This window comes from Apteryx rowi, unplaced genomic scaffold (assembly GCF_003343035.1).
Source record: "Apteryx rowi isolate R43461 unplaced genomic scaffold, aptRow1 scaffold_361, whole genome shotgun sequence".
In the NCBI taxonomy this organism is placed as follows: domain Eukaryota; kingdom Metazoa; phylum Chordata; class Aves; order Apterygiformes; family Apterygidae; genus Apteryx; species Apteryx rowi.
In genome coordinates, this window is record NW_020450097.1 from 149,973 (window position 1) to 162,036 (window position 12,064).

The 12,064-nt window shown below is 35.9% G+C and overlaps 1 protein-coding gene across 3 annotated transcripts in view; it reads right to left on the reverse strand.

The window, feature by feature from the left end:
• Positions 1-12,064, reverse strand: part of DST (dystonin) — a 314,470-nt gene that overhangs the window by 37,394 nt on the left and 265,012 nt on the right. For all 3 annotated transcript variants that reach the window (XM_026073126.1, XM_026073127.1, XM_026073128.1), the window contains 9 exons: positions 10,943-11,174; positions 10,387-10,613; positions 9,576-9,698; positions 8,732-8,833; positions 6,593-6,694; positions 5,217-5,390; positions 4,260-4,415; positions 1,708-1,905; positions 1,100-1,228 (listed from right to left, as the gene is read on the reverse strand). In XM_026073126.1, coding sequence (XP_025928911.1) covers positions 1,100-1,228; positions 1,708-1,905; positions 4,260-4,415; positions 5,217-5,390; positions 6,593-6,694; positions 8,732-8,833; positions 9,576-9,698; positions 10,387-10,613; positions 10,943-11,174 — 1,443 coding nt within the window. The remainder of the gene's footprint in view (positions 1-1,099; positions 1,229-1,707; positions 1,906-4,259; positions 4,416-5,216; positions 5,391-6,592; positions 6,695-8,731; positions 8,834-9,575; positions 9,699-10,386; positions 10,614-10,942; positions 11,175-12,064) is intronic.

The window sequence follows — 12,064 nt, forward strand, 5'->3', positions numbered from 1 at the left end:
TAGACCCCCCTTCAACACGAACAAAAGTTGTTTTTTTAAGGCAAGGTGAGAAGGATATAGGGGGGTAAGGGTATTTCAAAACAGCAAGGTTCTATTTGTGTTTTGTGCTCTTTTCCTTTCATAACTATTTTTAAAATTGCAAGAAAGAAAGAACTCTTCCTCCAAAAAAGTAAGATTATCTCCTTTTTGTTCTCAAAAATAGTGTTACTGGTAACTTTTGAAATAAACACAAAAAACCCCCTACATTTTTGGGTAAAAACCTTCAGCATCATTCCAAAATAAAATTGCAAACCTATGACAATGGGATGTTCTAATGGAAACTGCACCAGGCATGCTATAACTCAAGGACAGTTCAGTAAATATCATTTTCTCATCTGAGCCAGGAGGCCAGGAGTTCAGATCACTGGACTTGTCCTAACAGCACAGCATGATTTTATATAAATGGAGCASTATGAACCGCCTTCCTTTGAGGTAAGATATCAAGTTAGTGTTTTTCGTCAAGCACAGCGGTTCTCTACAGGGGAAAAAAATCCATAGTGTTTTTCTTAAAGAGGAAGAAGGGAATATTTCAGGCAGCCTGACCAACTTTCCATTTGTAATTAAATCAGACTCGCTATATGACCCAGGAGTCCTTATAACATCTCTGTTGATTACAATATCAGCTTTGGTTAGATAAAGAACAGAGGATCAATTCTTTCATTTCAGGATCCTGTCCAAATGAATGTGGATCATTTTTAGATTCATCTTCGTATCTTAGAAAAAGCAGAAAGGTAGTTACGGGGATAGAGGGGAAAAGAAGAATATCAATCACTCTGAAAAAATGGTAAACACTTTCTATTTTTCTTTCTGAGAATGAGGATGCAAAATTTTCTTTTATTTCTGTCTCAATACTAATAATGGTTTAGCTTTGGGCATGTCCCAAATTATTACTTTTGCAACACCGCAAATAACAGTTCTGGTTTGAAGGCCAGTAAAATGTTTTAAGATACTGTGCAGACATTGTGATATATAGACCATGCTCTGTATTTACCATAAACACTCATGAAAGATAGTTAGCCCTGAAATGAAATTTGCAAAGCATTCTAACACTGATACTTACCATATGGGTATTAAGCTGCTCTCTTGCTGTTTCTGGTAAGCCTCCGACAGGTTTTGATGCCAACAGCTGACGTTCAGTGTCTGTCAGCCATTGCTGCATATCTTCAACTTCACCATGGAAACCTTGGGCCTAAATTACACCATATCATTTTAGAGCATACTTAAATGTTTTCCATTCTAATATTAATTCAGATGCAGAAGTATACTGCCAACAGAATCAATCAGATATTTACAATAATCAACGGAAATTCCAAAACAAAATTTAAACGTGCTGCATCCAGTATAAAGGATAAAAACAAAAAAGCATGGAACTCATGAAAGAAGGCTAAATGAGCAATTGTGAGATCAGTGTTTTCACTGAATAATGTATCTATACAGACATTTCAGCCTTCTAAAATGCATAAGCCAAAATCTGAAGTCTTGATTCAGCACTATAAAAGATAGTGGCCAGCTGTGAAAGATACAACTGGATCAAAACCTTCTCCAGACTCAGGAATGTCTGCATTATGGTTTTGATATAGACCAACTTCCAATACATATATCTACGTGTTTCATGTAAAAAGGCCCTTTTTTCAGAGTTATCTCTTTATTTGATCATTTCCTGTTCACCTGGATCAAGGCACTGTCCAGCTGCTGTTTCCTTTGTTCTGTTTTTTTCAACACATTTTGCCAGCACTGATTCAGAAGTTCCAACTTGCTCCGTAAATTACTTGCTTCTTCAACAGCACTTGATTCAATCAAGTCATTTCCTGCTTTCTTAACTGCTTCCACTGTAGATTGATGAGCTAAAACATCATTTTGTAGCACCTACAATTGGAACACAACATGTATGACTGGCCATGTTGGTAAGTTATTGAATGAAGGCAACTACATTAACTGAGCTACTGTTTAAAATTAACACAGGTATTAGCAATTAAAGCTGCATTAATTAATCTCACTTCAATCAACAGCAGTAACACCCAATATGATATATTTCATTTTTATACCTAGGAAAAAAATAGATTCTTTCTCAATAAAAATGCAAAACTGTGAAAGGTTTCTGGTACTGCTAGTGAAGAATCATGTCTGAGATATCCAGTATCACTTCACTCTTCTTAACTTACTACGTACTTTTCTTTAATAGCACTTTTCTTTTATTTAGAGAATAAGGTGTGAAAACAGTGTTATATACAGTATTGCTGATTGCTCACAGGGCAGCAGGGTAAGAGGAGAAGAAAGGGAGGAACAAGAAGAGTATGTGCTTGCTGTACATACAGCACCCTGATGCCATGATGCCTTTTCATTTATTTCAGGTCTACAACTGGTTTCACATTATGTCAGGCTAGCAGGACACTTCAACTGTCCTAAGAGCTGGAGAATGATTGTAAAGCTAACACCATAAGATCTCCTCCCAGCTGGTTAAAAACCCATTACCACAAACCGCAATAAAATCATAATGAGCAATAAGAACATTTGGGAAAAGGATGCTGTTTTCAGAAAGGTTTCTAAAAGATTAAGATAAGGCTTATAAATATCAGATACAAAGGACAGAAAAAGAGGATTTGCAAAAAGGTTAAGAGGGGATAATAAACCCCATCTGAAAAATTCAAGTTTATGACTGCTGTCTTCCAGGAGGTGTGGTTCAAACTCATTTCCCTCAGAATGCTAGCATATGGAAAAGAAAATTTAAAGGTAACTACCAAGAAACTTTTAAATAAAATATACAGAGTGTTTGACTAAATAGGGAGTTACAGGTAGCCCTCATACAAAGAAAGTGCACCACATTTGTATTATTTCTTCTAAGTGAAGCACTAACAATATCAGTTATTTTACTTTCCCAATTGAAAAAGGGACATTAACAGAAGCAGATGCATCTTATTCCTTCCTTCCTGCTGAGGCACACTAAGAACAAGGTCTATTCTTTCCAAAGTTATTCAAGAGATGGATGTTTTTGAAGGCTACCACAGGAAGTGCTACTGTGTGAACTTTCTAACCTATAAACTCTGTTTTTTGAAAAGGAAGTAGACTCGTTCATGTGTTTGCTGAACTCCTTTAGCACCCAAGGTGGATGAAGTAATCAACGATGTCTGGATGTTCTTTGGTAGTAAAACACTTCCATTCACTGAGAATGTAAGAGTTTCATAAAGTGGAAGTTGGGTTGGTGATGATTTTTGTTTTTAAAGGCATGTTTCTAACAGTAGTTACAAAGGGCACGTATATATATTTTACTCTGTCCAAGTTCCAACTGAACACACAAAAGGCTTCAGAAGCTGTACAGAAGCTGTACAACTGCATTAACACAGACAACAAAATGCCAAAATTATCTTTATACTGTCAATTTCAGTCTATTATCTCTAAATCCAAAAAGAACTCTGAATGAGAATACTTTTCACATGATATGCAAGGCAAAATTTACATGGCAGATTTAAAGGAAAGGAGAGGATTTATGAGGTTAGTATGAAATCTTCAGCCCTACAAAAAGCCACCTCATCATTAACAGCACTGAGCCACACAAACAGGTAAAGATGATTTCTCCCTCTTGGGAGATGCTCTTCAAAATAAAGGAGGAAGGGAAGGATTCTTCCAAGGGCTCCAAAGGCACACCAGCCATTAAAAATAATAAAAAAATTAAACCTACATTGTAATTTACAAAGACATAAAGATGAAGGTTGGTTTACCCCTAAAGTTTGCTGGGAGTTTCAGGGCAACATCCTCTGTTTTAGCTGGTCACAACTGAGATACAATTTTGTAGATCTCAGAACAAATTGCTTTTTCTCTGAGAAGCAAGCAACAAGAAGCACAGTTGTTTAAAGATTTAAGTGCATTTGGTAAGCCCTGGCCCAAACAGAACTAGTCAAGGAGTTTCTTGCTTCAGGGAGAGTAGCAGGTACGACGACTTTAGCATTTCCGGAGTCAAATGAAGGTGAATAAAGGTGGAGACTAGGGTGAGCTGCTCTTTTCCACTAAAACCTATGCCAGTTGCTTGGTATATGCAAGAAAGGAGGAAATACAGAGGAGCAAGAGGAAAGATATTAGTTATTTACTTCCAAGCCTGCATTTCAGCCATAATCTGCATCTTGAAAATCTCTACAAAGAATTATTTATCAAGTTTTACAACAACACTCATCACTAAGACAAACATCAAAAGAATGTTTCAGTTAATATTCAGTATAATTACATACATGATGTTTGGCAAGTTCAATTTCAATAGCCTTGGGGTCTCCACCCACAGGTTTCTGTTCATTCAGCAAATCTTCTGTATGCGTCAGCCACGTCAGTAACTCATCCAGGGCATGCTGGAACTGCCCCAAGGCTAACAAGGCACCCTCCAGCTTGTGCTACAGTAAAAATAAAATAAAATTAACAATAAAATGGCTTCATGATGCTATTGAATTGGCTTAAATTACCACTAGTCGCTGCATTCACTGAGTGAGGTTCACGTATCTGATAGCGTAAAAAACAGAGAGAAACGGTTACAAAAGAGACTGCCTCTACAGTTAGAGCTGAGTTAGCACTTCCATTGTAAAGCCTTACAACTAGGCTTAAATTCCTCACCATTACAGATCTCGTAACCAGAACAAAGTTTGCAGGTTCTTTCAGCAGAGATATGGTAGTAGTTTTCATCATTTAGGACATAATTTTAACATAAATGCAACTTGGTGCATGAACTTTTTAAAACTTTTTCTTTGCAGTGAAATGAGTCAATTTAGAAAGAAATACACTTCAAAGCACTGCATCTTTAAATATCTGTTTCACTTTGATAACTGAGTGTTTTGGAAAGAGCGCTGAAATAGTTTAATATTAAGTTTTTAAGAGAAAGTGTTCAGTTCAGCAGTTGATATTGGTTTTGCACATATAAACGTGTTTAACTGCTAATTAAGACACCATCCAAAAACCATGAAATAATGACTTGATGTGACACTGCTGATTGAGGAAGTGACACAAAAATACTGCCAAGGGTTTAAAAATCATGAAAGAACTCAGTAAACTGTGAAATTCCAATTCTATTAGATATAGTTCTGTAATTTCCAAAACAAAAAAGACTAGATATATAAGGTGAAACATACAATATGCATAACAAAAAGCTTTTCTTGAAAATCTAAGCCATGAATAAAGCCCTCACCTTCAAGTTTATTTACCTGTCTATTGATAATTTTTTCTTCTAGGTTGTCCCACATTAGTTTGAGCTCTGAGAGAGGGTCTTGAACAGTGTGCCTGTCACTTTCCTCTGTTACCTTCTTCAGCAATAGTTCTGCCTGGTGGTTCAGTCTTTCCATTTCTATCTGCTGCTGATAAGCTTCTGTCTTAAATTGCTATGATAAATATAAGGAGAATACAAATGAACATACCACAAGTAATGATCATTTTGGATATAGCACAGTATAGCAATGTTTACAATACTAATGCAGCACTGTCAGCTTTCGTAAATTTGGGGTTTTCTTTACTGTTAGTGCCAGGTAAATATATTTCCTGGGTCAAAATGCATGCAAGGCACTGATAATCCAGCTAACTGAAAATACACAATAATGTCTCACTGTTCCATCAGATATTGCTAACTGTGAGCAGAGGATGATAAAGGAAGATGCAAAATATATAAGAGTACTCTCCAATGATCTCTCTGGTTTGTAACAAAGGCAAAACATATCTTGAGTAATTTCTAGCTCTTGTGGTTGTGATAATATAGTACTTTGAACTTTACATAGAATTATTGTTCAAAAGGTCTGAAAGCAAATTTTCTTAAGTCAAACACCCTCTTCTAAGGGCAACTTTGGCAACACTGTGAATACAATCTGCATACGTGCATTCTTATTCTGACCTTTATAAGATAACTGATTACAATTCATATGAAGTTGCATCATAAAATAGGTAGATTAAACAACCTGCCCACAGCCCCAAAAAATGTACAAGTCAGAAACAAAACCAAGGATTTCCACTTGATCATTACACATCTCTGTTTTTTATTTAAAATATGTATAATAGTCTACCAATGTCAGGAGCATACTGAGTCAAAGATCCATACCAAGAGGTTTCTAAGCTAGCCTGAGATTTAGATTTACAGCTTACTGGATCTATTCGGAATGACATACGTGACCCTTTTGAGCATTTAGGTAAAACCTATAGTGACAGAAGTGAAAAGCTTTGGGAGCATTTTCCCAGTGCCTCAAGGAGGCTGCAAATGTTGAACACAAGAAAATGTGAAGGTCATGACAAAAATCCTCTTCATAACCTTATAACCTTTGAAAGAGAAGAAATGATATTACAAGTATTTTTCAGCTATCAATACATATTCACAGAATAAAATGCAGTCTCACCAAAATCAATACCAAAGACTTCAGCCATATATTTTAAAAGGAAAGGTTTGCAATGAAACATAATTTGAGATTTTCACACAGATTCTTTTTACTAAAAATTGAAAATGAAAATTGCTTTGACTCTTGAAAAAGACAGAATACTGAACAATACAGAAAATACAGACAGATGAAAAATATAAATGAAATATATAGCTAGTTCATACCTTAAGTTCCTCAGTTTGCTGCTTCACTGTCTCCAGATCTGTTCCAACTGGGGACATAGATGCTAACTTGCTGCCAGCAATGTCTACCCAGTCAAATATTGCCTGAAAGTCACAATATGAAATTCAAGTGTAAGCAGAGAGAAACAGTATCATGTTTTAAAAGCTGTATTATGTAAAGTATCAGAATTTCTTTCACTCCAGAGAACAACATTGCTACCCGCTTTGAAAGAAAAGAGCTTTTCTCAATGAAAGCTAGATTCTTGATGACACAAGGGATCAAATACTGAATACACTTAAGTATTCCATGTAATAGTTACAAAAGCATATATGCTGACAGACTGAGCTTTTATTAGCAGCAATATTCTGCCAGTACTATTCATACTGAGTAGCACTTTACTTCTTGAATACCCTGAAAAGTAAATACAGAACAAACTCTCTATTTCACAGCCTTTCAGAGCCAAGACGAAAGGCTGTAGCTGAATGATATCACACTTTAAATGATGATTAACTACACATCATCAACAAGCAAACTTCAATTGCGGGGCAATGTTAGCTGTGTAAGGACCTTGGAATGAGACCCATTCAGTATTTATTAGGTAGTGAAGGACCATAACTGAGCTAGACTGCATCTCAGTAGGATAATGCAGTTACAGTTTTAAACAACAAATTAAGTTTTCCTATTCCTGAGACTGTTCAAGTACTTGTTTTGCTCCTGATACAGCATAGAACAACCTCGAGGATACTCTACTTACAGCTTACCAGCTCCTACAACAACCCAGGGAATTGCATAGGAGAAAGAATACCTCTGCTAGGCCCTTTTCCCCCTGCCTGTTAGCCATCATTCACGAAGCAGGAGTGCTTGGCGGAGCTGTTGCCTACTGCTACACAGTTGCCTCAGAAAAGGAAAACTACCCCCAACAAGCTCAACAGGACAAGGCAGCTGCAGGGCAGTTAAGAATCTGTGCATAATACTTTGAATATTGTTTACTGAAAAGAGCATAAGAAGGCATTCAAATACTGTTCTTGCACAAAGTACTAAGCTTGCACAATGTCCAATGTATAACCACAGAAAATGGAAAGCACTTAAACCAACAGCAATGTTGCTAATGTAACCCTACAAGTCAACCTCTGTACGGTAGGATCATAAAAGTATTTGGAGAAAATTATATAGTGAGGTGCCCTGCAAAACAGGCACAAGGCATTATTATTAAGGAACGTTTTGCTGCTTGATCTTCACAGAATACACTAACAACTTGTGTCAGTGCTGTGTGAAGTTGCAATTTTAAGTTTTAAAGATTTAAAGAATCAAGAAAGACAATAATTCCACCGAGCCAAAAAAAAAAAGTTCTGCAAAATTTGATGTTTTGAAATCTCTTCAAATGTTTCAATCTTCCAATCATTCATTGACAGAAGATATAAGACATGTGGTCAGACAAAGCTAGGAAGAACATGCACGCAAACATACAACACATAGTGAAAAAGATATCTTTAAAAATTGCTGAAAAATTTACCTACAGATTTAAAAAATGAATCAGCTTCTGAAGTACTAGGATTGGATAAATTATACTATAAATTTGTATAGTGGTCCAGAAACATTTTATTAATACTTTTTTGTTTGTTTCAAATATTCAAATTTATTTACTTAACTGACTTCTAGAAAGGCTAGAATAAAATGAGTTATGTGACTTTGTCCTCTACCCCAACAAAATGGCAGCAGTGAGTACATAGACTAGTATTCTGTTATTTTCCAATCAAGTAAATATGTTACGACATTAACTCCCCTATCATCAAAAGTACCAAATATCACAAGAAAATGTGAGCAGAATTACCATGCATTTGTGTGGTGCTGCTCTCATCATTAAACAATGAAGCTTTAATTTGGAATCTAAATACAGTGCAATATGTGAACAATTACAAAAAGAAAGCAAATGAATACAGTTATTGTCTAATGCAAAAAAAAAAAAAAAGAGAGAGAGAGAGAGAGAGAGAGAGAAAAGATAGGCCTGCTGAAGGAAATACTTCCTACAATCAGACTGAGGCATTGCCCGTCACCTGCCCAATCACATGACTTTTTAAAAATACAAACAGCATTAAATCCTACTGACTCAGGATCGGGTTAGGTATATCATACCAGCTTACCTGCAGTCCATCTTGGTATTGAACAGCTGCCTGCATAGCTTCCACAAGCTTGTCCACCCGCTCTTTCCATGTTTTGTTTAAGGCATCCCAGGCAGAATTCAGCTGCAAATTAAGTGCAGTTTACTCCAATGGCCAAAAAGAATTTTACTGCAGTATAATTTGCATTCACTAACTATTCACTAATCAATAACACCAATAAATTAAGCATGAATATTTCATATTTATTCCACATTAAAACTCTTGTTCTTTCAAGCGTGATTAGTTTCCTTCAGAATATACTAAAAGTTCTGGATTACAGAAGCTGTGAACTTCACTACTGATTATTGAGTATTTTTATTAACATAGGGATTGTAGTTAATATGGGAAACACTATTATGAAATCCTGTAGAGTTGCATCATTATAATGAAGGTAGGTTAAAAGAAACTTACAGTGCTGAACATGAAAGAAATCAGTACTGCGCAGACATCCAAACAGGACTGTCTCAGTTAAGGTGTCTCACTTGGCATGAACTAGGTATATCTGAAACTTATTCTAGTGTTACTTTTGCATAGTCAGCCATCTATTCTATTAATTGGTGAATACTTTTATCATCTTTTACAAAAACTGTAATCCATAAATCAATAAAATCAAATTGTCTATACATAGTAATCTAATCTGAGTCAAGATTTATTTAAGCAAAAGGCAAACTTTAATTTAACACAAAAGTTTCAGGGACACCTTACTTTTGCCTCTCCTCTCCCCCATATTTTTCTTTATTTTCAAAATATTTTGGGGAAGAGGCAATACCAGTTTCAGCTGAACAAACATCTAACGTAACAGATTTAAGCATCGCATTTCCAGTACCTCGTCTATACTCTTGTTGACAATAGGTTTGTCAGGCTCTCCACAGGCAGCTCTAAGTTCAGAGCCAAGGTTCACAACTGTTTCTAGTTCTTCTTGCAGTCCATCAATTTCTTCTTTAGCAGCCTACAGGAGAAAAAAATCCAAAGCTGCTAATACTAAATTTAATAATCTACATACCKCTTGCTTTTAAGATAGAACACTGCAGGCTTTGGATACTGTTTTCTTTAAAATCACTTGGATTTAAAATTGGATACTTAAAATATAAGCAGCCCTTTGCAGTGTCAGAGTGGAACCAACTGACGTTGGACTGAATTATACCAGTGGCTTATGATGTCATTTTATATGAGATGAAAAAATAAACAGGAAGCTTTAAATTAAATTTCTTTAATCAGAATGTTTTCTTTTTCAAAGATTATCATTGTACTTTCAAATCTTTAACTATCAGCATAAATAATTACAGGCTCAGAGCATAATATACACATCTGTATGTCTTTCATTTAGATGTTACGTATTACTCAGGGCATCTAAAATATGTATGACTTTAAAAAATCCCAGTAACATGCCTATTATACGTATGTTTATAAACAGATATGTAAATATAATGACAGGCATAAGTTACATGCTCAGTGCAATTAAGCACTGATACATATCATTTGCCATAGACTCTTCAGATACCATTACAGTGAATTTCTATATAATTATCCCCCTTGGTTTCTAAAAGAATTCTCCTGTGGTATTTCAAAGTAATTMTGTCTTTTCTCTGTGTACTGAAAATAAAATACTTTAGGTCAACCAAATACTTTCTACTGACCTCTGCAGCTTCTTGCTGTTGCTTGACAACAGACGGGTCGACTCCAGGTCCCTCCAATTCTCGAATGAAGTCTTGAGTATCTTTAATAGTAGCTACGAGAGCCATATGATCACACCAAAACTTTTCAGCTAGTTCCATCACATCCAACAATTTGGCCTCTCTTTCCTCAGTCAAGGTCTGGATGTCTTCCCAAATGAGGACCATTTGGTCCAGTTTATCTTGAACAGCTAAACAGCAAATGAACTAGTTTACTACGCTGGTGAAAAATTCTTGGCCATAAATATTTCTATAGTTCTACAACAGAAACAGTCGTATGTATACATTTTAAAGTTCAGATACTAAATTGTTTCTTTACAGGACTCTTTATAATGTTAAGGGGAAACAATCAATACGGCCTTTAAAAATAAAGCATTATTAAACTAGTGCCTTGCTGTTATAAACCTTCAGCAGCTTCTCCAGGAGAACACAACTCCCAGATTAGTAGTAAAAAATGAAGATTTTTATATACTGTAGCTTGCTGTATTTCAGCTACATGAAACTTTCCTCAATTTACTACCTTTAGCAGATATATCCTTATCAGCTCCTTCTGAGCGAGCAATCATTTCCTCCCCCCGCTGTTTAAGCGTCTCATACACTGGCTGAAGTTTTTCCAGATCCATTGACACATTCTTATTTTCACTGATCTGTTCTTTAATCTTCTCAACCTCTGCTGAGATTGAAGGTGGCTGCCTCAGACGTTCAACTATGCGCTTCAGACTCTCAAGAGTTGGATCTATCTTGTCATGGAACTGAGAGGGTAATAAAGAATAGAAAGGAGAAGCAGAGAAATTAGAAGAAAAAATGATTAAAAAACTGCATCTCAAAACTATCTTGGAAAAAGGTACTTAAAAATTAATATATTTAACATCTCTAACTACCTTAGAATACTCCCTTGTGGTTCTTCCCCTCATCTAATACCTAAATTATGAAGATGACCTTGCAAAATGATACTTCCTCTCAGGTTTAAGAGATACGGATTTTTACTTTGAAGTCTGGGTTTACTCCCGAGACACTCCATCTAAAGATACTTTACATATAGTAGCATTTATCTGCATATAGTTCTGCATAACTAATAGATTACTTTGTACTGTATTTTGGAGAGCCACGGCTTTCTAATTTCATCAGTTTAGAAAGATATTTACCTTAATATTAAATACAAGGCCGAAAAATACATACTGAGTACACATTCTCATATCATGACCAACATATTGCATATAAAAACGGATTAAAATCTGAGGCATAAGGTCATTCAAAAAGACACTTGCTACTGCCCAGGTGGTGCTGGTTAGCGCTGTAAAAGCACATTATTTTCTGCAACTAAAAGCACACTAGAGTGTGTATTATGTCCACCCACCTTTGACTCTGAGCCCAGGTGCCTAGATACTCAATTACAGCTGTGTCAACATGGTTCATCCCTCGGTACAGGTCCAAAGTTAAGCTCTAATATATGCCTTTGGATCTATACAAATTGCAACAAATGACTCAACATCATGCCTGTGTCACATTATGGAAATTAATAACTGTGGGTGAAACTAATGATCTGCCAGGATCTACCAAGAGCTCTTGCCATTACACTTGGGAAAGGCACTAGAAATAGCACAGCAAAGCAGGGTTACCTGATGTGAAAAAATTGCCAGTT